This window comes from Strigops habroptila, chromosome 3, assembly GCF_004027225.2.
Source record: "Strigops habroptila isolate Jane chromosome 3, bStrHab1.2.pri, whole genome shotgun sequence".
In the NCBI taxonomy this organism is placed as follows: Eukaryota; Metazoa; Chordata; class Aves; order Psittaciformes; family Psittacidae; genus Strigops; species Strigops habroptila.
The window spans coordinates 32,793,314-32,821,150 of record NC_044279.2 but is presented as its reverse complement, the minus strand read 5'-3'; the positions used below and the strand labels follow the sequence as shown (position 1 = coordinate 32,821,150).

At 43.5% G+C, this 27,837-nt stretch overlaps 1 protein-coding gene across 6 annotated transcripts in view; it reads left to right on the top strand.

The window, feature by feature from the left end:
• The window catches only part of SLC38A1 (solute carrier family 38 member 1), a 43,089-nt gene extending 15,495 nt beyond the window's left edge, over positions 1-27,594 (top strand). The window contains exons 3-17 of one of the 6 annotated variants that reach the window (XR_003990473.1): positions 1,441-1,516; positions 2,074-2,189; positions 7,158-7,231; positions 8,854-8,946; positions 9,263-9,344; positions 10,521-10,603; positions 11,512-11,570; positions 11,703-11,828; positions 13,990-14,069; positions 15,256-15,356; positions 18,507-18,625; positions 19,177-19,318; positions 19,429-19,526; positions 21,235-21,417; positions 24,700-27,496. Coding sequence is in view for 1 of the 6 variants with exons in the window: in XM_030478749.1 (XP_030334609.1) it covers positions 1,441-1,516; positions 2,074-2,189; positions 7,158-7,231; positions 8,854-8,946; positions 9,263-9,344; positions 10,521-10,603; positions 11,512-11,570; positions 11,703-11,828; positions 13,990-14,069; positions 15,256-15,356; positions 18,507-18,625; positions 19,177-19,318; positions 19,429-19,526; positions 21,235-21,336 (1,351 nt within the window). In the remaining 5 variants the exon portion in view is untranslated. The other 5 variants (XR_003990472.1, XM_030478749.1, XR_003990476.1 and 2 more) reach the window with 5 other exon arrangements.
• Positions 27,595-27,837: the final 243 nt, after the last annotated feature.

The following is a 27,837-nucleotide window of genomic DNA, read 5'->3' as shown; positions in this document are numbered from 1 at the left end:
CAGCCGCAGGAGGCAAATCTTGTTCTGGTGATGGTAAGTTCCTAAATGTGGATATATCAAGGGCACACAACAAGTGAAGGGTGCAGAGAAAGAAGAGCTGTTTATTCCATGTTTCCATGCACAGAAGTGTTTCATTTTGCAGTATGGTGAATTCAGTATTGAGTTTTGAAAGACTCTTAAATGAAAATCAAGTAGCCCTGAGCTGTGCACTGACAGAGCACATTGCCTGGTTCAGGATGGTCCAGGCAGTGCTGGCTGCATGCAGCACCTCTTCCTCCTCTTAATTCCAGCCACACTGACCCTACGGTGGCAATTTAGGGTTTCGCAGGGTGCTGCAGTGCCACCCAATACGGAGGGAACAGATAGGGTCTGTTAGGGATCCTTGGCAGAATGATGACCGCACTAAATGGTAGTTAAAATTAAAGCTTTATTTCCTCAGGATATTATGACTACTGTAGCTCAGAATTTATTATTAGAATGGCACAGGATTTCTACAAGCAGAATCAATTAACTTAATGATTTCTAATCACCTGGACTCTATGCAGATCAGATCATATCTTAATACATGGTTTGCTGTATCACTATAACAACCATAATCTAGACTTGTAAATCATATAGAAGGATACAAGTCACTCCCTCAGTCCTCAGAGTAACCAGAGAATGGTGGTGGTGTACCTGATCACTGCAGGTCCTGGGTCCCACTGCCCAGCAGCAGCTCCCATCCAAGTTCCCCACGCAAGACTTGAACCTCGTTGGTTTTACAGACAGTATAGAATCTGGGTGCTGTTACAGTTCCCTGTTCTGTGAGTGGGGCATTGCCATTGCATGGTGGGCTGGTTGCCTTGGGACATTCAAGGCTGGCAAGGAAGGGAGTAATCAGGCTGGCGCCCAGGAGTCTTGAGGCTTATAGGGAGGAGAAGAAGACATCTGTTCGGTTTGTCTACTTGGTTCACAGGACCTTCAGTGTCTGCTAATGAGGGAAAGGGAATGAATACATGACCCACCCAGTCACAGAATGGCTGTTTGCCTTATGAAATGATGTTAGTTATACTAAACACATGAGTAAGGGTTGGGAGCAAGGGGTACTGGTCACACACACCTCTGCAGGACACCTGGAGAAGTATCTCGTCTTAATGCCTCTGCAAACAGATTTCTTTCCCGTCCAAAAAACTGGTGCTGTAGCTTTACTGAACCTCCTAAAAGACTTACTCTCTATATATACATTTATTCTGATCTTGTGCTCGTGTTACCTTTATTGATGCCCAACATACACTGGTATCGGTGAAGCATAATCTGGCTCATTAAATAATTATGAGTCTGACCTCTTTTCACATACAGTTTTTATATGTTGCGTATTTTGTAATCACATGCTGCTCACGGAATTAATGTGTTCACATTTCCTAAACACTAGCTGGAAATAAATCCTCTGACTTCTTTCAGCAAGTTTATTTCGGATCGAGAGAGCAGAAGAAGTCTCACAAACAGCCACTTGGAGAAGAAGAAATGTGATGAATATGTAAGTCTCTCTTGCTGTTCTTTTCCCTGTCAAAATGAACTGTATGTTATGTATCTGAAGGGCCTTTAAACACAGTCTTGAAAAGTGCTGGGCACACACAGTTATAACTGAAATTCAAGTTCCTGTAGGAACCGCCTGTGCTCAGCACTTTAAAAAAATAAAATAACCCAAACAAACATTTTGGTCAAGTTGAGGCAAGGGAATCCCTCTGGCCTGTCTTAGGCAGAAGTCCTGGTGGGTCATTATGGCCTTACAATATATAAATCAAGCACCTAAGATGTTTCACAGACATAGCAAAAGATGGGGTTTAAAATTGAAACTGTAGTATGAGTTGTGTATTGCCTGTACCATTTATGTCAGTTTTCAGCAGTCAGAGTGTAGCTGTGACAGTGTTTAGAGATGCTTTTTCCTCTTTCAAACCAATTTTTACTAAGTAATTTCCATAGCAGTAGTTACTTACATCTGATATATTGCAATATATGTGGAGTTTGAAGCATAGGTATATTTCCCTGCTCCATTCCAAGCTGTTGCTGACACATCGGTCTTTACTTCTCCAGATTCCAGGAACTACTTCTCTGGGGATGTCTGTTTTCAACCTCAGCAATGCAATTATGGGCAGTGGGATTTTGGGTCTCGCTTTTGCCTTGGCCAACACGGGAATTCTCCTTTTTCTGTAAGTATTCGCGTGGTGAATAGCTGGTCTCTGTGCTGTTTCACTGTGTTTAAAGAACATGTGTGCTGCCATCAAGTGGAAGGATTTACACTCCATCTCTAATCAAATATAACATTCAAGTCTGAAAATATTAGCTACAAGTTTTGGACTTTTTTTAGTCAAATCTTTTTTGGGGAAAAGCTACTACTTGTAATGCTAGGGCAAATCAAGTCCGTGTTATTTTCTACTTGAGCCTAGCCAGGGTTTTTTCCTATGGTCCATAAGCTATACATACATCAGAAATATTAAGTAGTAATACTTGCAATTGGATAGTACCTAGTTCTTAGTCATATCACAGGATCTCCAGAGCTTTCATCGAAGCAGGATGCAATAATTACTTTTTTGAAACAAAGAAAAAGAATGAAAGAATGTTTATATTCCTTTATATGTTACATATAATATTTTCATCTCACTCCCACAGTTTCGTAAGTTTCTTATGTGAGAGTCCTTGAGAGCAAACATAAACGTAGCCAAGATTTCAGTATAAAAAAGAATTGAGGTAGAGTACTTAACTCCAGCAAAAAAGAGGCATTCTGTAAAGGAGAATTTTATAGTTTAAGAATGAAATGTTGCCAGTGGGTGAGTAAGACAATGTTACTCTGTTTTATTCTGGATCACATGAATAAAATATGAGTACGTTTCATTGTGGAAAGTGATTGTTAAGAAATCAGTTGGGAATTGTGTGCAGATTTCAGTGATAAATGTTCATTGAGGGAAGAAATACAATAATTTACAATCTTTGAGAAGTGTTCAACACAGTTATTGAGTTTACAGATTACTCATACACGGTGTCCTTTCTTCAACGTCAGATCTAAAAATCCAGAACTTTGGTTATTTCTTCAGGGTTTGGGAAATATGAGTCCTGTATATGAGCAGAGTAGATGGCCAAAGTGGTACATATAGCCATCTGCTCTGGGGTTTTGTGCCAGGACAGCTACATCCATGCTGCAAGCTTACAGTTTGCTGTGGTTGGGTAAAATCCTGGAATAATCCAAGGACTTAATCCATTTATATTAAGAATGTACAAAGTCTCATAATCATGTTGTCACTAAGCTAGGCTATAAAGTAGCTGGACTTTAATTTAGGTCTTTCTTATGCAGAGCGGCTGAGTTGATTTTGGTTTTGCTGCTTTTTTTACCCACTACACTAACCTGTATGTGATACTCCATATGGTGCTCTGACAAGCACACGCAGACTGGTGGTGGCAAAAACTGCTGTAACCAGGAAAAAAAGTTATCTCTCTTCAGCCATGTTATACCTCTTCTGTGATAATAGTGTCTCAGCCAAGGAGCACCCTCAGTTTCTCTTTACTGCTTCAATTTTCTATAACCTCATTTTCTCATTCTTTCAGCAGTTTTTTGTGAGGGTGAAGTGAAATGTGAAATGAGTTTGCTCTAAAGGATGTAAAAAGGCAGTGTCTTTTAAGTGAGGTAGATCAGACCAGTGGTGCGAACACCAGAGGAACTTCTAACATCGTATGATGGTGACTGGGCTCCTCTTGGGCTGAGTAGTGAGTGTGTAGATCTCTACCACCACATGTTTCAAAAAACTGCCAACCCTGAATGTAGAGACTTTGTACAGTAAATAACAGCATTATTCTCTACGGAATTAACTGTGTGTATTTAAAAATGAATAATTGTTTTTGTTAGCTTTATAATGCCTTTAGATCTGTTGGCCTGGAGGTAGACCAGCCCGCTGAGATCAAAGGTAAGGAAGCTAGCAGGACCTAACTGACCATGCTAGCAGAGCTTTCCCCTTTGAAGCCTGGGGATACGGGATCCTAATGTGGTGTCCGTAGTTACGCATGAAAATTGAACTCCTTTAAATGTTCTTTTATCATGTGACAATCTCAGAGATAAACCTAGTCCATTAGTGGTAGATTTTTTTTCTCACACTCGTTCAGTGTATCTTTCTCATAAATGTATATTTCTGCTGTCGGTATCACAGGTAGATCTTAGAACCATTTCTGCTTTACAAGTGATTAAAGATAGAGTCCTAGCAATACTTTCATTTTTGCACATTAGAAAGCACTTAAATTCATTGTTCTTGAGTAGCACAGACCTGGAAAGTTTCTGTGTTGGTTTGTCTATTATTGGCTTGCACCATCCCTGAAAAGTAGAGGTGGAAAAATTAAAAGAGCATTTTCAGCACTAACAAAGCATGCCCAGCCTGATTTCCTCTCACACCTTTTAGGCTTCTGCAGTGTGAAGTGTGCACTGCCATGTGTACCTGGATCGGTTCAGATCCTGTACTCTTGGCATAAGACATGAAAAATAAATATGGCAATGAGTATATATTCTCACATCCTATTTACATAACTTGGTGCCTTAGCAAAATGTCATTATTTCTAGGCAAAACAGATGTGGTAGGAACTCAGATGGACTTAATCCCAGTACTGTTGATAACTACAGCCTAGCCAAAGAAGAGTGTCGTTTCCCATATGCAAAAGGAGAAAAAACTTTGCTGCAGAACGATGGCACGAAAGGCTTGGGAAGTTGGGGATAGGCCAGGCCACGCAGGGATGGCAGGAGCGCTCATTGCTGCTTGTGGTTTCATCTTGGAGAGCCAGGACCAGAGTGATGGATCATGCTGCAGAAGCATATGGGCCAGCCAAGTGCAAGATGCCTTCAGCCTGCATTTAGCCTGGCAGTGCACATGGTCTGAAAAACCCTGCTGAGGCACAGGGCCTTGTTAGATGAGGTGTAGTATGAGGCTGCAACCAAAGTTTCACACTGCGTTCTGCAGCCGCTTCTGCTAGGGTTGGCTGGAAGCAGTTACACAGCCACAGCCTAACTCCTCCAGAGATTTAGGGCAGACCAGCCCTAAACTGGGCAAACACTACGCTCTACCACGCTGTTCTGCACCCCGTACCTTGTGAGAGGTTCAGGGCTGTTCTGTGCAATAATAAGGCAGGTGACTGCACAAGCCTTACAGGTCTTCTGGCCCCAAAGCCTGGGACCTGCCAAGAGGGCTGGGAATAGCACCACCAGTTTCAGCTGATCTGGTAATATGGCAGCTGGGAGCAAACAGCAGTGCTATTGCAGAACAGTTTGTTCTTCACAGCGCTGTATGAATCCCCTGCCCTAAACTATTTATTCTGGATTTGTTGGAGGGAGGTGACTTATTTGTTGGAGGGAGGTGACTTTTGCATGTGCTGGTCCCTTGCATAGCTGCCAGCATTTCTTTAAAAGCAAGCAGAACGAAAAGTAGGGGAGTGCTTTTGGGACTGCAGCGCAAGCTCCCCTGCTTCTGTTTTGAATTTGTGCAGAGCGAGTGGCATGGACATTATCATTCCTTTCCAAGGGGCGGTTCTGGCGCAAGTATCCCTGTCCATACCACAGCCCTAACACAAACAAGTTTTTCATACAGCGCTAATGGAAATGCCAAGTGTCCCTGCAAGAACCCTATGGGGAGCTAAGGACAACAGATCAGATAAATACCTGGCTGCTTGGGAGTGTTATTTTTACCTCTGCAGAGGCTCCGTGAGCTCAGTGCCTGAAAAACGGGAGCTTTTAATATTAAAATAAACTCAATGCTGGCGTGCAGAGCTGGAGCCATTTGGGGCTGGAGTGAGTCAGCCCAGCATAGAGCATAGGGGAGCTGTGAGCACCATGCCTGCAGGCAGGCAGGGGTGTAACAGCTCTGCAGGGAACACGAAAAATGAAGCAGAGTGACCTCAGCCATGGCAATCTCCCTTCCCTTCTCCACCTTCTCGAGGAGAAACACCCTTTGGGCTGTACAAAGAGCATGTTGTTATTGTCAACCATCGCTCTTTGTTGGCAAAAGAATAGTTCCTCCTATCACCTCTTTATGTTTCTCCCTTCTCTGGCCCCAAGAAACTTGTGGGTCATTATTTGGCTCTAAAGTATTTCTAGTCTAAGATAATAAAAAGTGGGGGAAGGAGGCTTCTTATCCTGTTCTTTCCTATGACAAAGATGTGTTGCTGCCTATCTATAGCAGCAGCTTGTTTTCTGTTAAATCTTAGGCTTGTTTTTCTTGGTGTCCTGAGGGTAGTTGTCATAATAAAGAGAGGAATTGCCAACAGATTGTCTGAATGCTCTTCACACACATCATGAAAACATCATCAGGTCTTTGTGTGTCAGAGTGTTGGAGGGGAAAGCACACATGGTGCTTGGCTCAAAGACGCAGAGCAATGAGCAAATGTGTTTTTATGCACTTAGCCCCCCTGCACTGACTAATTATCGTTTGTGCCAGCAAGTTCCCTACACAGTTTGGTCATTACTCCTCCACTTCTTCTACATGAAGTCAAATTACAGATCACAGCAGACCAGGAGTGACATCAGTGGGGGAACACCAGCCCCCACCTAGACAAAGGATGAGCCTTTGGTTTCTGCCTTTATTCCCAAGGGAAGCCAGTTGAGCCTTAACTTCCTTCCTCTTCCCCCTGCTTGTGCTCTGGGAGGCACATAAAAAGCTATTTGGGCACCCCTTTGATAGCATATGAAACATGCCCTGGGAAAACATGCTTCCATTTGGTATGGAAGTTCTGAAATAGAGGACTTTCTTTTGAAATTTTTACCCTGCTTCCAGAAGAAAAAGCTTTAGAGTAGGTGGTGAGGGACATACCTGGCTCATCCCTCCTCTGATTAAATCTTAATTCCTATCTGATAAGACATCTTTATTCTTGCTTCTTCCAGTATGAGGAGGTATAACTCACTGACAGGCTGTGCTCTGCAGCTCTGCTAAGTTGGACATGATTGAATCCCTTTGTGTTCAGGGCTTTCTGCCTCCACTGTGATGTGGTGGAACTGCAAACAGTATGTGAATCACATGTATTTTTAGGGCTTTTTGCATTGTCTGAAGAGTAAAAAGATTATCTTAGAATCAACAGGAATATGACCTGACATGAAATATTGCAATGCTAGATCTCAGCTCTTACAGTAAGCTTTATTTTCTGTTCTTTTGTAGGCTGCTCTTGGTTTCAGTGACACTGCTGTCTATTTATTCAATATATCTCCTGTTGGTGTGTTCAAAGGAAACAGGTAATTTAAGATGTTATTCTACCATTTCAGTAGACTTGTAAAGAACAAGAGATAAAAAGTGCTCATATAAGGCCAGGTGCTTTGTGTAAGATGGAATTTCTATTACAATGGAAAAGCCTAACACATTTTGGGTCAGAAGCCCAGAATTAACAAGAATTTATGACATGTCAATAGAGAACAGCATCTGTCCATCACTACAAAGAGAAAAACTTACTACAAAGAGTGAATTTTGCTGCCATGAAATGTTGTCTTCAGTGAGCTAGAAAGAACAGCTCACATAGTTTCTTTGCATTACAAAACCAATTGCACATGAAATGTTATGAATATTTGCCTGTGGTGAAGCTTAGCTGGAAATACAGTTTGTCCTTAATGGTTAATGTGAAATTCCTGATAGCCTTCGTGGTATAGCGGAGGTTTCCTAGAACATAAAAGGGAATTGTTCCTCCAGAGAGAGAAGTGTATCTATCTGTAGGCAAAATATATTCTAAACACAGAAATTAGAAGTTACCTACAGCGTTAAATGTCACTGTGCTCAGAAGTCTGAGAGACTCTTTCCTTGGGAAGCAGTATCTGAAGCTAGATTTTTAAAATTATCTGTGCACAAGAACGCTGTAATATTTTAATATGTAATTTGGACACACGAGTTACTGTAATAGCGTGTATTATGCAGCATAGGTTTCAACAGCCTATTTAAATTAGGTCCATATGCCTAATTGTGGTCATTACTGTCCTCTTAGTTCTCAGAATCTAAGCCCTGTTTCTATGCTGCTGTTACATTTAAGCTTGAACTTTCTGTTTATACAAGCTTCAAAGCAGAAATGTCAGCTATAAGGAAATATGGAGAAAACCAAACAATGGGATGCATTTTAGAACTTATCTTTAGTGTAACATCTGCAATATTTCTCTCTTTCTGTTCTGATCTTCACAATGTCCAGTCTTTTTCTCAGCCTAAATCACAGCGAAGCAGCAAAACATTTAAGACAAACTAATTAATAGAGTGGTTTCTCAAGCTTGACAGATACTAAAAAGTTTTAGTTACAATTTACACCTCTCCCTGCTTTTACCAAAAACATACCACACTGAGAATTTGCAAGTTAAGGCTTCATCATTAGAAGTTGTAAATCATCCTGTAAACAGTGGCTGCCCTCGTTTGGGTCATTTAGACAAAGCAAGCAGATTGCAGAATTGCAATTACTGTGTCTGCTGTGGCAGGGCTGCCAGTGCTGACTTATGGATCCCGCTGTACCAAGTTCTGTCTGGAGAGGAGGCTTTTTACGTCACTGCCATTGCGGGTGCAAACCTGATATCCCAGGATGGGGATACCAGAACTTAACATGTCACTGAGGTATAGATAGATAGACTCATTAAAGGGGTGTAAAAGCCTCACTAAGAGCTTCAGTTTCAAAAGTGACTGGTAGCCAATGATAACATTTACAGACGTCAAGACAACATTCCTACGTAAGTTTCAGCCCTAGTAATTACAAGAGAGCTCTCTATTTACTTGCAAAAGGCAGATATGGCTGCACAGATGGGTGGTTTGCTGAAAAGGAAGCATGAGAATTTCAACCCAGCAGCTTTCACCAGTGTATTTGTTACCTTTCTCCTCCATTCTTTACATGCAGGCTGCATGGTGTATGAAAAGCTGGGTGAGCAAGTCTTCGGTACCCCAGGGAAAATGATTGTCTTTGGATCTACATCTCTCCAGAACGTTGGAGGTAAAGGAGATGAAGGACATTGCAAAACAAAACCCAGAAACATCTTAATAATTTTACAGCTACCAACCAGTCAGGTTCCTCCTTCTCTCGGTGATGTCTTGGGATCTTTGTGCTCCTTGATATCGCTGTGGCTAACACTTTGTATGCAGCCTTTTAAACATGCTGTATTACTGGATGATCAGTAGTTTATGGTCAATTATAGTTTGGGGTCTTCTGTCATCAGACGCTGATGTGGGAGAAGGTTCAGGATGCTTCTCTGTACTTGTTCTGCAAAATATCTTACCTGTTTTCTAAACTGACTTTCTTCTTCCTCCAGCAATGTTGAGCTATCTCTTCATAGTCAAAAATGAGCTGCCTTCTGCCATAAAGTTTCTAATGGGAAAAGAAGAAACTTTTTCGTAAGTTTAATTAATTTTGGTGATTATATTATAGGATTTAACACTGTATAGATAAGTTTAAGCATATGTTTATAAAAGCTCTTAAGTATTGGATACTCTTTAGATTTGTCAAGGTAGATTTTCATAGGAATATCTCGGGGGGTTAATAAAAACCAAAACAACTCTGGGAAGGAAAAGAGGATGAGCAGGAAATGAAACGTTAAGTCATCAGTAGTCACTCTCTTTGCACACCAGATTTCATGTAGAATTGTGATCTATACAAGCCTCTTATCATAGGATCCAATCTTTTAGAGTTAGGCATCACCTTAAGATATTGGAAACAATGCATGTTTAAGATACCATGTATTTCCTTGTGTCCTGAGCATCTTACAGGATTTTGCCTCTGAAGCACTGTCTGTAGTATGAAATTCTTGGTATTAGCATATGACAACAGCAGAATATTATACTTAGATTTCTGCCACTTACCACTCCACGACATTTACCAGCTTCTTTAATAAGAGGGGTGGTAAATATTCTTTGCACTGGGTTATATGGTGTGCTGTAGTACATAAGAAGAAAATAGAGATCCCATTCCTCAGGCTTCCATACTAAATTGGACCAAGCAGTGGAAATAGGTCATACAGAATGTCACTAACACTGTCCCTTCTCCCCTTTCTTGCTTTCCAGCAGGATTCAAAGCACTTGGCTAGAAGGAGATACATCCTTGGGCTGGCTAGTGCATGCCAGCCTACAGGAGCCTGGTTTGCTGCTCCAAGCACGTGCCCAGGTGGTTTAGCAAACAAATCTGGCACCCCACCCCACCCCACCCCACTGAGCTGTATGTGTGGCCCTTTGCATGATCTTACCTCATCTTGGCAGGGTGGCTTTTATCAGGATAGGGAGGGTGGTGTTCTGCCTCTCAGTCCCACTCACTGATCTCAGCAGTAGGATGATATTTTCCCTGATGACTATGAAAATCTGCTGTACCTGAGTCAGAGCAGTGCCATGTTTTAAGGCCTGGATACTTAATGAGTCTACAAAGCTTAAATGTGGCCCCCATCTCTCCTTTTGTAGGAGCTTGTAGGGTAAGGAGACCAAAGGTAGTTTTGTAACTGCAGCAAAGAGGTTGACTGAGTGTGAGAAAAACCAAAGATGATTTAAGGTGTGCTCATGGGTTCTTTTAATTCTTTTATACAGGGCATGGTATGTGGATGGGCGGATTCTTGTTGTCACAGTGACGTTTGGTATAATCCTCCCTTTATGTCTCCTTAAGAACTTAGGTAAGATGCAAATGTCATTGTGGGAATAAAATAAAGGAGCCCAGACATCATGCTACTGGCAACCACACTGGCAACTCAACTATAATAAAAAATAAATGCTCTCACTGTAATCTAAGCAGCCTCCCTGGTCCAGGATTAAGCTGTGTTTAAGCATCTTGGAGCAAGTAAGCCTAAATTGTCACAGTGGTAGAACTCAGTATAAACCAGCTTCCTCCATACAGCTGTGGAAATATATTTTAAAAATTACAGTTAAGAAGGTCTTCATTTCATAAGGCAATTCTGTTTGATGTGTGGCCTGTAAAAATAAGTTCACAAATTGTGAGATTACAAAAAATAACTTATTTTTCTATCAGCATTGAAATTTTTAGTCAATTTTTAGGTTAATTGGAGGCACTGGGCTTTGAAGATGTGTATAGAGAATTACATTTTCACATGTGTTTGAGTCCACAGAGATGCCAGTAGGCACACAATGTATTTTTTAAAACCATGTAACAAGTTTTGGCACTGAAGTCCTGTTGAGATCTTCCTTCAGAGAAAATAACCCACATTCAGCTGGCGTGGCTCGTATCAGGGAATCTGGGTCACTTTCCGATTGCCGTTGCACATTTTCAGGTTTCTTTGAATTATCACAGCCCCTTTCAGAAGTAAAAGTAGTTAAACTGCTGTAAAGGTGGCCCTTGGGAGGTCAGACCAGTCGGAGAAAAGCTTGGGTCTGTCTGAAAGCCTCAAGGCTTGTGATGTGGGAGACTCCCACACTGACAGGACATGGGTTTGTCCTGCCCAGAAGCTCATGGTACATATTAAATGTATAACACATTTAAACTTCATGAAGCAGCAAGAAGAAGTAAAACCCAAGCTATGGCTAAATAAAATAATTTTGTATGAGATTTCTTTTTAATTTCTTTCAGGGTATCTTGGCTATACCAGTGGATTTTCATTAAGCTGCATGGTATTTTTCCTAGTAGTGGTAAGTTCAGCTTGCTTTCTTCATTGGATGAGAGTCATTTGGTAGGGTATTCATAATTTCTCTGATGTTTTGATTTTAATTTGCTTTTTAGTATTATTTTTATCAATTAGCTGTCTTCCACTCTTATTCTAGGTTATTTACAAGAAGTTTCAAATTCCCTGTGGTGGATCGGAGCTAAATGCAACATCATCTAGCCTATCAAATAGCTCAGCATATGAACATATGTGTAAGCCAAAGTATGTTATCTTTAATTCCAAGGTATGTTTCTTTTTATAATACTTATTCTTAATTCACATAACATATGCACCTACACCTCGTGTTCTTAATGTGTTCAGCATCATGCTGGGCCTGATTCTCCATGCTTCCACGCGTGCTCCTTGCCCAGTCTTAAGGAGATGCCATGTTGAACGTCCCTCCTTGCAGTCTTGCTCTGCTCCGGTAGTAGATGTGCCAAGGCTGTGAGCCCAAGCTACCACCAGACAACTAATGCTTTCTTTGGGAGAGTTTTCCTTTCCACTGCTTCTCGCTATCCATGCTGGAATTGCACTTCCACGCTGTAGTTGAGCAGAGGCTGAGTAAGCCATTCCTGCATCCAAAGCCCAGAAGTAATCCCTCTGTCCTCCTGCAGACAAACCATTTCTTTGTGACAGGGTACATGTTTCTGTAGCCATACAGTGTGCTGGATTGCAAAAAGGATATAGTTGAGAGCTAATCCAGCAGAAATTTGATTGTCTTTCAGCTGGATGCTTTCCTCCATCACTGCACAGCTGCAGGGAAAGCTGTGCCAAGAGAATGTGAAAGAGCAACTGGCTGTAGCTGTGGGAGCAGGAGGATTGCTCCTGCCAGCTGTGCCAGGGCGCAGTGTTCTTAAACAACACCTTATCCAGCAGGGCAGGTCCCCAGGGTGCTGCAGTCACATCCACAGGGAATGCACACATATAGCATATGCATGCAAAATTTAATGTTTTTTTGAATTAATCCTACCGGCTTCACTTGAAAAAGCCAACCTGAGCACTTTTCTTTGGTTAGGGGCAGCAGTCAGCCCAGATGCAGTGTGATGGACTAAGAATTAGTTGGTGTACAGTAGCAGCTTAGGTGTAGGTATATTTTAGATAGCGTTGAAGGGCAGTCTTCTTCTCAAGCAGTGTCAGCATTTGACTCGGAGTCAGTGGAGGCACATTGGAAGTATCAGTCCATCTGAACTGGTCATGCTTGAGCTGAACTCTAGAGATTTGCCCTTGGGGCCAACAGTTTGCCAGTCATTTTAGCTACTTTGGTGTGTGAGACGAGAGACAGTTTCACAGAATCAGAGGGTGGCTGAGGTTGGCAGGGACCTCTGGAGGTCCATCATCTGGTCCAAACTCCCTGCTCACGCAGGGCTGCCTAGAGCCAATTTCCCAGCACCATGTCCAGGCAACTTCTGAGCATCCCCCCGGAGCGTGCTGTGAGTGAGGGAGAGGAGGCAGCACAGGAAGGACGGCTGGAAAGCAACCAGTGTATTTACTGGATATGTCAGGCCTGGGGCGTACACCAGGATGGCTTCTGTGGGAAGGGCATGCCTGCGGCCAGCATGAGTAGATCTCAGAGGGCTGAGGGGAGCTGCATGTAGGGATAGACTCATTTTGTCCTTGCAGGAGGACCTGTTTTTCATGTGATCTCTGCTCATACCCATTCCCAGGGGAAAATGGAAGTGCTTGGGCACTGAGATCATTTGTGAAATCTGGCTGTGTGCTGAGACTGAAACCCACTCAGGTTTTTGGTGGAGAAGGGGGTGAGGTCCCCCCAGGAGGCCTCCTGTGCTTCCTGGTGACGTAACGGTCTCTCTCTTTCCCCAAGGAAAAGCATGCTCCCTCCACAGCCCTCCTAGCCCTTTTGTTGGCCTGGGAAATGAAGGGACTCAGTCTGGTATCTTGAAATATCCATTTATTTGTAAGTTCTGCATTCCTGTTCTCTTTTCTTACAGTCTGGATATGGGCTTCCTCTTCAGGACTTCAGCCTTAGCACCACGGGTGCGCGCCCTTCTCCATGCCAAGGCAGGGTAGCGTGGCGGTGACCCGCCATACGTCCCTTGTACACGTGACACTGTTCTAGTAGCGCTGGCGGTAGCCGGGCAGGGAAACCCATCCCAGGGAGCAAAGCCAGCGGCCACATGGCATCCAGCGCTGCGCTCTGCGAGCAGACTCAGCACTGTGCTTGCGCGACCAAGGAGAAGGCTTTGTCCTCCCGTTGGGAGAGCGCTGCTTTCCATGTTTCATTAAACACGTGCCAATTGACAGGTCTTCTGCCTCCTCTGAAGGCTCTCAACGTTCGCTTGAAGAGTCCAGAGAGGTGGGAGCTGAGGTAGTTGAACACAGATTGTGTCTTCACGCCACTGGGGGAAATACTTCTTAACTTGTTCTCTGAAATTCTCTCTGAACAGACCGTGTACGCTTTGCCCACCATTGCTTTTGCATTTGTGTGCCACCCGTCAGTCCTCCCGATTTACAGTGAACTTAAAGAGTAAGCCTTCCTCTTCTTTTCTTTTCCCCCAGTTAATTGTTTTGAACTGCTTTACATGGAAAATTTTAGCGCACAGGTGCTCGGAGTCATTCCTGCCATTCACAGGAGATGTGCTTTAATAACACCTGACAAGCCAACAAGCATGGCTGTCAGCTAGGAAATCTGGCCCCCCAGGCGTGCCACTGGGGCAGCGGGGGGGAGCCTGAGGATAATGCAATACCTTGGGAGTTTTCTCTGGAAGTACACAGCAGCCTGGCAGGGAGAGCCAAGTCATGCCGGTTATTTGGCACTGGAGAGAGGCGTGTGTTCAGCTGATGGTGTTTGTTCCAGTGCAACTAAAAATCTGTTGTGGTAGCAGGAAAAACAAAGTGGTTTCAGCCTCTCCTGTACTAAAAGACATTTGCCAGTACGGCTGTCTCGCTGACACCTCCACTAGCCAGGGCTGTGGGGACCTGAGGGCTGGCCCTGCTTTGACATTGCTGGTGGCCCGGGGTGGGGCGGGGTGCAGTGGGGTCCTGGGCCATGAGGGGAGCCCCAGGGGAGACTCTGGGTCAGTCAGACCCATGGGTGCCCTCAGGTCCCAGCCACTTGATGGGTGCTTGAAGTGACAAGTGTCTTCAGCAGGTTCCCAGGTGCCTATTTAGGGCATTTGTGTGGGAATTTAAGTCAAATTAGGTACTAGAATGTGAATATTTCAGGACAAATATCTAAAAATGAAATGTTTGCATTTAACCTATTTTATGGGTCTACAGTGGTCTGCATACAGTCGTGATTTGCTACCCATAGGAACAGAAATGTTTCTTTGCAAACATTCAGAATGTGTTTTAATCCCTTCTGTATAACTTTACTTCTCCTTTATTTTGACCTTTTTATTTAATTACTGAAGTGTTTAAGGGCCATCCTTCTCTACTCAGCTTCACCCTTCACTGTTTAAGCAGGTATGGCCAGGGAGCAGAGCCACAGAGTGGGCTCGCCATCTCTTGACTTAAGCCCCAAGTAGGGTCCATTTACCCAGTCCTTCTCTTCCTTGTGCAGCTGTCAACGGATTCCTGTTTTAAATGAAAATGCATTCATGAGTCTCTCCAGAATTACTATGTTTATTCAGAGGTTTAATAAATTTTTAAACAGCTATTGAAATATCCAGCCTAACCATTTTTATGTGTTCCTTTGTTTCTTCTTTCTCCAGCCGTTCACAGAAAAAAATGCAGTTGGTTGCAAATATCTCATTTTTTGCCATGTTTATGATGTACTTTATGACTGCCATATTTGGCTATTTGACTTTCTATGGTAAGTATGCAGTTCTTTACTGATCAAAGTAGAAAGGGAATACATGTGAAATCAATAGCGTATCCCAGCTGGAAAGGAAAGCCCCATCTATTTACGTTAAAATACTTACTCAAATAATTTTCCTTAAGGTTTTCATATTGAAGGTACAAATCTTTTCCTCCTTTTTCCCTATGGATGAAAAGCACAAGTGAAAGTATTATTTGCAAAAGGCATATTCAAAACATAAGGGAGAGATTGGTTTAACAGCATTGGGGATTAGCTGGGCCCCAGTAAGATTTTAGTTCCGAGGTCCTCACCTGAATGTTGTGTACACTGGAAATGATTGAAGCGTGGCATATCTGCATAAAATGAGACAGATTTGAGAGCAGGAAATGAGTATCAAATCAGCCATCACAGCTTTTTTGTGTCCTTATTGATGCTTTTATCATAGAAGTGGAGGATCAAATGTTTTCCCTGCATCCCTAGAGCTGACCCCTCCAGGTACTGATTAAATAAACTGGCAGTGAAGATGGGGAAGCTTTGAGAGTTGTCCCAGCTCAGCTGCCGTAGGATGGTTGTTTCAGTGTTTGAGACTTGCACCCTGTCTCTTTTCATGCATATCAAGTCACAAACAAATTATGTTGTATCACTAGAGGATACAACATGTATGCCCTAAAGGCAAAATTATTAAGTAAAGCAGGATAAAACATGAGTGTTGCCCAGGAAGCTACTCCCACGTCCCAGTATAATGGGAATATTGAAAAGTAGTGTCTTTTTCCATGGACCATTAAGGGGTTACAAGACAGATGACAAAGCTGATGTTTGCCTTTTACGTCAGAGTCCCTAACAGGTCATCAGTCTTCTCCACCCTATTCCAAGTAACCTTTTTGTTACGAGCTTCTTATTCATGATACCGTTCCTTGTGAGCCACATATTGCAAGAGAAAGAAAATAAGTAAATATGAAATGTGGCGCTTTTTTTCTCCCCAAAGGTGTATTTATCTCTTATTTGTTTTCTCTTATTGTGAGGCCTCGAGTCTGCATGCAGTGAAGTAACTCGAGGTCATCTGTTCTAACTTTCCCAATCAAACCACAAACCCTCTGCAAGTGACAACCACCACATCCGTTCTCATCCAACTGCTCCCATCTAACACGTTTTCGTAGAAACGCATCAAATTAGCGGCCCCGGGGAGCAAGTTGGTGTAAATCAGCACGGACCCCTTCGCTTTGGCAGGGAGGAGATTCTGATGTGATTGCCCCAGGGATCTGAGGAGGCAGATCCGTGGCGCTCCTCTCTGGGAATCTCCCACGCCCCTCAAGGACGAGGGTCTGGAGTCCATGGAGGAGGTAGGGGCTGCGTCCTTCTGGCCCTCCCAAGGGGGAATGGCGGAGGAATCCCTGGGTGTCTCGTGTGCCTCTCCCCACATCAGGCGTCCCTGCTCCCCAGCGCCAAGAGCCTGCAGGTGGAAGCTGTGCGGCTCTGCTACAGCTTCTGCAATGGCCAGTGCCATGGCAGGCAGCAAAGAACACACTGAAGGAATACAGAATTCCTCCACTTTGATCCTTTTTTCCCTTGAGACTGACAAGACCTTACCTTTCATATGTTCACTTACAGTTTTCTAACCCTCTTCTCTACCCTTAACTGGGTAAGAACATTTTTATTGTGGCCATTTCTTCTTCACACCAATAGTACTTGTCTGTTTGCTGTGTTCTCGAAAGTGTTGCAGTGATGACTATATTTACATTGCAGAATTACAGAAAAGAGGTGTTTTTCTTCCCCTAAAAGGTCACAGTGTGGTTGGGCTCTGTGGTGTATCTAGCTGAAAGGAAAACAGACCTTCAACTGTAAGCCTTGCCCTTCACTTCCTACCTGGCTGCAGTCCGTGAGCGGTACAGAAGTTGCAGTCTGTGCTTACAGGAGCAGAGTAAGCTCTGTGTTGCAGAAGCTGTGCATGTGCCCGGCTTGAAAACCCCACTCCTAATCTGCAGGGAGGTGGGAAAGTGTTTTCTTTCTCCTGGTGGGAATTCAAGCACTGTGTAGGTGGTGGTGACCCATGATCTCTCACCAGAAGGGTGTCCTGGGGGGAGCACAGGCATTTCACCGCAGGACAGATCCCTCTGCCTCCAGGAATACATGAGGTTTACCAAGTGCCAAAGATTTTAAATTAGACGTGGCTGCCGAGTTCCCTTTAAGGACTTTGCTTTAAGAGCTGTGATGTTTTACCAGCAGCTTTCTAAGATTAGCAATCAGAAACAAAACATGAGCCTAAAATGGGGCAGCGAGTATGTTTTGTGGTGTGCTTAAGAGCCGCCCCCTTAGATTATTGCTCCTAGATATTAAAAAGTTGCAAAGCAAACACATAGGTCCCTCAGCAACTTGGTTTTCCTGTTGGTTAGCACACACAGACCCGCTCTGCGCTGTTTTCCGCAGCTGCAAGGAACCATTTTGGCAGGAGGTTGTGTTAAAACACTGCCAGTGCCTGCACGTTAGGCACCCCCCATGATTTCTCTTGGCTGCTGGGGCCAAGCTGCAGGCACTGCTGGGGGGTGGCAGGTTCAAGAGAAGAAACCATCAGGGCAGCCCTCGGAGGAGCTGCTGAGGGATTTGAGGCAAATGTCAGAGCATCCCACTGAGAGCTGACCCCAGATAGGCTTTGTTCTTGGTTGAGAACAGGGGCACTGCTTTTCACTGGAGGTTTATTTGCTGTTGAGATTAATTTAGCTCAAAACCTTGTAGTTTATATTAAGTTCAGCAGTTGCCGTGCATGTGGTTATTTTTATATCATTTGAAACTTAGAAAAAAAAAAGCCCACGGAACTAATTAGAAATAGCTTATTTCAATTTACTTATTTTTTTATATATGTATATATGTAAGCAAGCTTTTGTGTATGTCTCACTGTTGTCTTTCCTACAGTGAAAATTACCTTAGACTTAGGCATGTGCTGTCTTGAATTAAGATGCATTCCTAAATCAGGCCTCCAAAGGATTAATCTGGAATAATGGGATCATTAGGATTTGGTTCAAAGCGCTGTTTTAACTCAAGAACGTTTCATTCCATACTCTTTTGTTTGCAGATAAATCACTTGTTGTTCAAGAAGGCTGTTGTTAAGCAATGATTTTTGTGAACAGCTTGCCTCTTTGCTAGCACACTTACCTTACCGTCTTCCCATAGACACTGTGCAGTCAGATCTGCTTCACAAGTACCAGAGCAAAGATGACATCCTCATCCTGACCGTGCGCTTGGCTGTGATCGTTGCGGTGATACTCACGGTGCCGGTGCTGTTTTTCACTGTAAGTAAAAAAGCTCCACACGGTTTGGCAGTCAGTAACAGCTGTACACGGTGCGTTACTTCAAACCACAGACCAGCAGTTGCAGAGACAGCGATGTGACAGCTATAAAAAGAGCTTGAGCTTGGATCAGTCTTTTCCTGAACCAGGCTCCCACCAACTTCTGGAGAAGTTCTCCCTGCAGGAAATAAATTAATCGCTTTTTGGTCTTAAATCTGTTTTAAATTGAAACCACAAGTGCCTTCTTTTACTTCACATTACTTCACTGGAGCAGGCTCAGAGGTGAAGTTCATTTTTAAGTGCTGAAGGATCCCAAAGGTACGTTGGAAAGAGAGGAGTATCCTGCTGCAGATGCATGTATAGCTATAGTTTTGAAATATCAAATTGATTTTAAGGATTTTTTCAAAGGATGTTACATCAGAGATCCCAGAATTTCTGACAGCTCTATGCAGCACTTGTCGGCACATGAAGAACCAGTTAAAATAAACATGGGAAGCTTTGAATTGGCTTGTAGACTATTCCTGACACAGAACTCTTTCTCTCTCTTCTTACAGGTGCGTTCATCATTATTTGAGATGGCTAGAAAAACAAAATTTGACTTATGCCGTCATGTTTTGGTTACTGTTGTTCTTTTGGTTATCATCAACCTGCTAGTCATTTTTATCCCAAGCATGAAGGATATTTTCGGAGTTGTAGGTACAGTATCCTCATTTTTTGTAGTACTAATAAAAGTCTGTTGCTAATCAGCAACACAATAATTAGCTGTTGCTGACAGCTAACGAGACTCATTTATTTGAATTTTGCAGGGGTCACTTCTGCCAACATGCTGATTTTCATTCTTCCTTCATCGTTGTATTTAAAAATTAAACAGCAGGATGGATCAAAGTTGACTCAGAGGATTTGGGTATGCATTCCTTTCCCATCAGCGCAACTCTTTCGTCTTATCATAGAATCATAGAATCATAGAATAGTTAAGTTTGGAAAGGACCTTAAGATCATCTAGTTCCAACCCCCCTGCCATGGGCAGGGACACCTCACACTAAATCATGTCGCCCAAGGCTCTGTCCAGCCTGGCCTTGAACACCACCAGGGATGGAGCATTCACAACTTCCTTGGGCAACCCATTCCAGTGCTTCACCACCCTCACTGTAAAGAACTTCTTCCTTATATCCAGTCTAAACTTCCCCTGTTTAAGTTTGAACCCATTACCCCTTGTCCTACCACTACAGTCCCTAAGGAAGAGTCCCTCCCCAGCATCCTTATAGTCCCCCTTCAGATACTGGAAGGCTGCTATGAGGTCACCACGCAGCCTTCTCTTCTCCAGGCTGAACAGCCCCAACTCTCTCAGCCTGTCTTCATACGGGAGGTGCTCCAGCCCTCTTATCATCCTCGTGGCCCTCCTCTGGACTCGCTCCAACAGCTCCATGTCCTTTTTGTGTTGAGGACACCAGAACTGCACACAATGCTCCAAGTGAGGTCTCACGAGAGCAGAGTAGAGGGGCAGGATCACCTCCTTTGACCTGCTGGTCACGCTTCTTTTGATGCAGCCCAGGATACGGTTGGCTTTCTGGGCTGCAAGCGCACACTGCTGGGTCATGTTAAGCTTCTTTGCTTGTAACGCGCTAGATGCAAAGTGTACCTAATCTGAACATATGTGTGAGCTGGTTTACGTTACTTTCCCTCCTAATTACAGTCAGTTGGCAGCCGTGCTTCTTGCCCTTCCCCTTTGCTCACCCTGGGGATCTCCTGATGAAGGGGCCATACCACACAGGGCACTGTGTGTTCTGGGGGACCCTTCCCTGTGGGGCGAGGGCTCTTTCCCTGGCTGGCAAGCAGCAGCTGTAGCTGTCAGCAGGGTACAGATACCCCTCCAGCCTGCTTCAGCAACCTTTCAGCCCAGCAAGCTTCCTTCATTTCTGTGTGTTGATCCATAAAGCGTGCAAAGCACTCTGTGGTATTCCACGTGGTTTTAATGGACCTGAGTCAGACTTAGGGTGCTTCCAGCAGAAGCAGCCAGCTGACATGCTAGTCCTTTGGCATGCATGAGCAAATGGGAATGGCCTTGGAAAGATTTCCTGCGAGTCCGAGAAGGAGCTGTAGCTGAAAAGGTGCAACACTCCTGTCTATTCCCAGGGTGTGCGCTGGAAGCATCGTAAGGTCAGATGCCTTCCTGCCCTGAGCAGACAGGCAGGAAATCCATGTTTCACTTGTGGATCCATCCACAGACTCCAAGAAAAAAGGGCTGAACTTCGATGGACACATATTGGACACATATTGGACTCTTCCAGTGGGAAAAGTATATGTATTTCTGTGAGGCTTTGCAAAGAGCAGAGCCGATCGGTCCTAAAAACAATCTCACTTAATCCTCTTCAGGGATGATCAATGTTTAAGAGGTGAATTGAAGGGAGAAAAAAGTTGGTTTTGGTGTTCAGCGAGTAATGATAAATGATGCTAATCCGTTTAATTATCTATGAGTCTTGTCTCTACCAGAAATGCTATCCCATTTTAGCTGATAACTTTGATACATCACCCTGTAAATCTCCTTAAGTTAACATGGTTGAATTAATTGTCTTTTCTTGTAATTCATTAATTTTCTCTCCTCTTTGTTGCAGGCTTCTCTTTTCTTGGCATTGGGGGTATTGTTCTCCCTAGTGAGCATTCCCTTGGTCATCTATGACTGGGTACAATCAGGAGGCAGTGCTGAAGGCCACTGAAGTTCACCTCCTTCTGAAGACGCCCCTGTTTGCTACACACCAAAATCGCAACCATCCGTTCTGTTATCTATCCCATCTTTTGTGAGTTTACTCAAATCAAATCCAAATAATCATTATCCAGTACTGAAAATACTGTTAGAAAACAGACCCGTTTTCCCATCACTCTGTCCCCCAATACTGCATTATCAGATCAGCGCTGAGTCTGTGTTAATTGTTTGTAAGACTGTATAGAGCGTTGCTCATAGGAATTCATCACAATTAATTTGTTTCCCCTCTTCCACCCATGAAATTGCATTGTTCCTTTATTATCCTTAGCCTTTCAGTCATAAGCTCTGCTCTTTTAGAGCAGCAGCGCCTGTTGTTATCAATCCCAACTGGAGTGATGTCCGCTCACACCCTTTCCCTCCCGTCTTTTAGCCAGAACGCTGCTCTCCAACTGTACCCATCCGGTTTGTCAGTTTGTTGGTTTGTTCTGTTGCTGTTTCATGCACCATTTGCCTCACTGGATTAAGTGTAGCATTCTGGATATGTGCACAAAAAGCACTCTGAGAGCGTAAAAGAGCATTTTATAAGCATAGGTCCTAAATTTGGTGCTTCTCTCTAATGTTCTGGTGGGGAAACCAGCCCCAGGGCTTGGCCCTTTTGTGGTTTTGGGGAACAGACCTGTATGTGTGTGTGTGTCTTTGTAACAGGGTGCAGGGCACAGGAAAAAGACAGCCACCAAGACGTTCCCCTGGCACACTTCAGTTGGAGCCTGACCAGAACTAGACTTGATCCCAAACTATGAGTACTTGAGCCTGACAAGAAGTCAAGCTCAAGAATCTCCGAGAAGCAGATGCTCGGAGATTTCCATAGGAAGTCTCTACTTTCTTCAGCATTAAGCTGTTTACTAATGCCCCACATCCCTCAGAAAAAAAAAAAAAGGGAAGAAAAAAAAGAGACAAGCTCCAGTTTTATCAAAACCTATGCATTTAATCATACCTCATGTCTTTTCCATTCTGGGATTCATGTGTACATACCTTGTTGAGATAGGCTCCTCCCTTGTGTCTTACCCTCCTCCCACTGAAGTCATCGGGGTTTTTGACAGCAGTGGGAGCAGGATTTGACTCACCCTGCCAAACTGCTAGATTTCTAATGGAAATTGAAATCCAACATTTCTTTAAAAAAAAAACCAGAAACACTTTTTATATTTAAAATGTTTCATTTACATTTCTCATTGATTCTCCCTGATAGTTAAAGACAAGACATTCAATTACTACTAGCAGAAACACTGTAAATTGCATCTGTTGTCCACAAAATAAGCATTTGCCTAATGCCTTATAGCTGGTGTAGAGAACTACTTGTAGAGACTGAAATGCTAAGCAGGTGATTGTTACCCATCCTGAGCAGACATCTTCTGTTAGTGCACTGCCAGCAGCATAAATGTTTTCAGTTTGTGTCATTCACCATGTGAGCTAAAAAGTGTCTCAAAATATGAACCCAGCTTCCACTGAAAGAACCAATGGCTAAAGGGAGCCCTGCTTCATGCCTGAGGGCGGAATGATGCCCTCGGAATGCTCAAACCATACCTGCCAGTATGCAGTGACTCTCTTGTTCCCAGTAGCTGGTTCATTGCCGACTCCCGTTGTAACCTGTGGAAGGAGACTGTCATCGGCTGTGGGGAACCTGTCATTGCAGCTTGCTCTTTTTAAGGTTAGGGATGAAGAATTTGGGGTCTTGGGATTTCTGTGAGCTGTTGAATTGCCTCAGTTGCCATTGCCTTGTTCTGCATGGCTTGAAGTCACTGAGAGACCACAGAGCACTTCTCAGGACCTTGAAAGTTGGCTTCTAAGAGTAACATCCAGAGAGGTTAGTTTGGGGCCTTCTTTGGAATTTGGGCATCGAGATGCAGAGCATTCATGCTGCAGAAACTAAGCCTAATAAACCCAGACTTGTAGATCTGTACCTCACCGTAGGCAGCGAGGTGCCCAGCTCTGCCAGTACTCCACTGTGATCCAAAAATACGGCAGAGTGGACTCCACAGGCAGCCCAAGTCCTTGGAGTAGCCCAGCAGCAAGAACAAAACTGGAAGCCTCCTCTCTCGGATCAAAGTGACCTGGTAGACTGCAGAGCGGAGTTCCCTTATTCTGTGTTCCTCTGGCCCTCAGACCTTCACTGACAGGCTCCCAGCAAGGTCCCCAGTGCAGAGTCCCTCCTCCCAAGTACCCCACAGCCCAGCATTTAACGCACAAACTGCTGAGCTCCCTGGGACCCCCGGGCTAAGGTCCGAGCTTTCCTGCAGCTGGTCTCAGACCCTTGCCTGCGATGGTGCAGGTCACCATTTCTCTCTGCACTGGCTCCTTATGAGACTGATCCCTGCCCTTATTCCCAGAGAAGTCCATACCACAGCCTACGAGGCCAGGTATTCAAGCTCTGGAGAGAAGAACCTGTGCTAGGTTGCCATCTCGCAGCTCATTCCAGGCATATTCCCAGCTCAGGATGTAAGTTTGTGGCTCCCCTTTTGCAGGCATCCAACACTCCCTGGTCACTGCAGCAGGAGCCCAGCATCTCACTCTGTTCTCTGACTCGGCTTGCTGGGGTTGCGTTTCAGGTTTTGAGGTGCCTTATAATCTCTCTGGATCTTATCCTGAAAAACCTAACTCAGACCTGAGAAGGCTTTACAGTGTTATCCTCAAGATGCTCCAGGGCTCTCCTGCTTTCCTCCCCTCTTCATCCTTCTACTACTGATTTATGAGCAGAGCAGCTCTGTGCATCAGGGGGTTGTGAGAGAGAAGATCCTGGGAGCAACTTTCAAGTACCCGTGTATGAGCTAGAGGTCTGATCTGCTGCATGGGGTCCCAGCAAGGTCACATCTGTGACATCTCCCTCCCACATTCCCACAAATGGTCTGTAGTCCCCTATTTAAAATACCAGCCATTGAGTTTTGGCACCCATCTTCCTTCGGCTGGAAGAGCTGTTGGGTGACTGATTGCTCCTTGCATCTTCCCAAATTTCCTCCATCACTATCTCTCTCTCTCTTTGCTATTCTGCCTTCTTCTTTTTCCCAGTTTATTTGTATATGGGAGTTTTACTGGATAAACAGGGAGAAGAACGAGCTGGGTGTGTGCATGGAGTGAAATTACCCAAGTTACTGGACTATCAAAGTATATCTTAGATACTGAAAAATAGACACCCAAAATATTGAGTCTTTAAACAGACTTTGCTTCTGGGTCTCTGAAAAAAAGAAAAAAAAAAAAAAGAGGGAATTTTGCTGAGACTGATTTGCTGGCATCATATTTATAGATATTTATGGAAAGGAATCATGTGTTTATTGATGTCTGTGGTAATGAACGTGAAATAACGTGCTTTTTGTTTTCTCATCAGGTTTATACATTCTTAACAGAATGCAATAGACCCTGCTGTAACTGTCAACATCAGTGATGGATGACAATATTTGTATGAGGTTATCTGTAAAATGTACTGCTGTTATTCAGTTCATTTGGAATAGTGAACTTGTAGCCAACGATGTACGAGTCCCACATTTTAGCTAGGATTTTAAGAGCACAGTGAAATGCTGTAGGAGTTTCTCTGTTGTTAAATTAATAGGATCCAGAGTACCGTATCTACTTAGTAGGTGGTAGCATGCTTTCTTTTCATAGAGAGTTTATCACTATTGTGAGCACTGCAAATGTTATAGACTGGATGGAAAATTGCTCCTAATAACTACAACAAAATAGTTTTTAATTCTTGTTTGCGTAATAGCAACAATTGAGTGGTAAGGGACAAGGAAGGACTAATTAGAAGCAGGGGCTCCTAATAAGATCATAGGTGTTAATCCCACGTAAAAGACGGCTTTACTGCCGCTCCTAGTCCACAGCACATTGCAAAGAAAATAGTCATGAGCTTAAAGCACCCTGACGGTTGCATAGTACAGCTGCCCTTCTCTGATGGCAAACACACCTAGCAAGTAAAACACAGTAAATTGTTATTTGGGAACAGCATCTCGGGAGCAGCGACCTCTCTGTGTGATGCTTGCTCCTGGTCAGAGGGCCAATGCCAAATCTCAGACCTTTTAGGGCTGAGATGGGCTGAGTGGTGCCTGGCCCAGGGCAGAGCAGCCAGTCTCACCCTGCAAAGTCAGGGATTGGGATGCCCATCCACTCCCGAGGGCTGCTTTCCTGAGCCACATACCAACCCACGGCTTGTGCTCCGTTTGCAACAGGTCACACGTGCAAATGCAGGTTGGATGATACATGGGTTGAGTCTGTACATCTGCCTTACAATGCATAAGCACCACATCTCTCTCTGATATCAAGTATTAACAGTAACAATTAATGGTATCTCTAGCTTATCTTTAAATGAGTAAGTTTCTTTGCTTGAACCTTACATTAAGGCTAAAGAGCATCTTGGTCAAAACTAAACTCTTTCCATGTGGTGGTGTCCCACCTCCAGTCCTACCGTCCCACCCCAGTGCCTGTAGGAGAAAGGCACAGCAGAATGTACTCAGCTCCACGAGATGCTTTATCGCCTGGCGCCAGGGTGCTTTCTTAAACAATTCCCCAGAGCCCTTGGCATCAGGAAAATCCTTATTTCCTATAACTTACACAAAGAATGTTTTATTTGTATCTAATGTAAGGATTTCTGTAACAAACTGTGAAAAAAAAAGATAATGAATTAATAAAAAGTACAGGGCTGGAAAGGTCTAGAATTCACAAATTGTACACATGCCTATGTTACTGAAGACAAATCTATGCAGTTGTGTTGTATTGTAGGAAATTTCATTTTTATGTACATATATATATTGTAAATAAATAGGATGCTGTATATTTTTGCAGTTGTTTATCCCCTATGATATAGAAGTGTTGAAATAGGCTCTGCATATGAAAAATAATTTTAATAGGAATACAAATACTTTAGCTTCTGTCTTAGCGAAATGTGTATCCTTTCCTTTTTCCCAAGAGATCACATGTTAAATCCTAAACTTGAAATTATATATAACTACATCGCTAATGTAACAAGAAAAGAGAAATAAAAGCTCCAATGAAATTTTTAGGATTAATTCCAGTGCACGACCCCCTGTTTTGTCAACAGCAAGTTAGCCAGTTTTCCTGCTGGGTAAAATATCTCCCTTGTACCCCTTAGGTACGCAGGTACTTCTTACCTCTTCAGCTGAGGTTAATTGGTAGTAAAGTGCTGAAAAGGCTTTATGAAGAAACCAGAGCAAACTGCAGACAGCAGTTTGACCCAGCATTATGCCATGTTGTGTCCAGGCATGTATTTACCTGACCAGTACAAACAGAAGTCAGGGCAGGAATTCTGCATTTCCATTTTCAGCCACCAAAAATGCCTGTAGTCCAGAAAAAAAAGTACTACAAACAAGGGGCGGGCAGCAGACAGGGAAGTTTGTGCCGTTTCTAGCCCACTCCCTTCCTGCAGAGTCCTGAGCTGCTCCTCTGCTGCAGACCCAGGCATGTGGCTATCACACAACCACAACACCAGCACCTGAGGATGACAAGAGCATCCCCAGCCAGGGGTTGCTTGAGCATCCTATTGTATCAGCGGGCAGAGACCAGTATTTTGGCTGTGGGATAGCTGCATGTCCAGGGATGAGTATGGTGGGAGGGGAGGGTTGAGTATGTCCTGAGAGTGCCTCTGTCAAGAGCCTTGTGTAGACTTTCCTGCTGGTAAAGCACAGAAACATGTTTTATTCAGGATTGCTGAAATATGGAGGTTGAGAAATGCATCTAAAAATAATTGTATGTTTTTTCCATGTTTATGTTATGGTCTTTTATGAAAATGAAACTTGAAATACTGTTTGCTTTTACTGTGAGCACAAATTTGAGGGAAAAAACCCACATGTGGTCACTTCTACAGAGCTTTTCAAATGAATACAAGTGTATGTTTTGTTTTCAGTGTTATAGCCAACAAAATATAAACTGTAAAGGTATTTTTCCACAAGACTTGAACTTTAACTTGTTTATAGAAACCTGGTTTTAGTGTCCCAAGGTATGTTAAGGCTCACCCAGATCCAGTATAAACAATACTGTTTGAATGATGTATGCTTGATACGAGCTCGTCTCTAATAGATTGTTGAAGTGAGTCATTGGTAATATTTTGCTCCTGCTAACATCACCATACTTTGTGCTGCTCATATCCAAATAAACGATGCAGTTTTTCAGTTTCTGTGTGTAAATAAAGAATAAAAAAAAAAGTATGAAGTTCTGTGATCTCTCTGTTACCACTGTGGGTTTTAAACATTAAAATTGTGATCTAAACTAATGTTGGGGCCATACTCATTCTTTCAAAGGGATGACTATATATTATAATGCCTTAAATAGCGTGTGCTCCCTGCGGTTGTGCAAGTATTTTCACTGAATTCAGGGCATGCAGCTCTTGCAAGGGCAAATACTAGACTTGGTGCAGTATATAGTGCAAAATATCAATAGGTGGCTATGAAGCATTATATGTAGGGTTTCTGATACAGTTTTAGAGGGACCTGAAGCTGGGACAATGGTCACCATA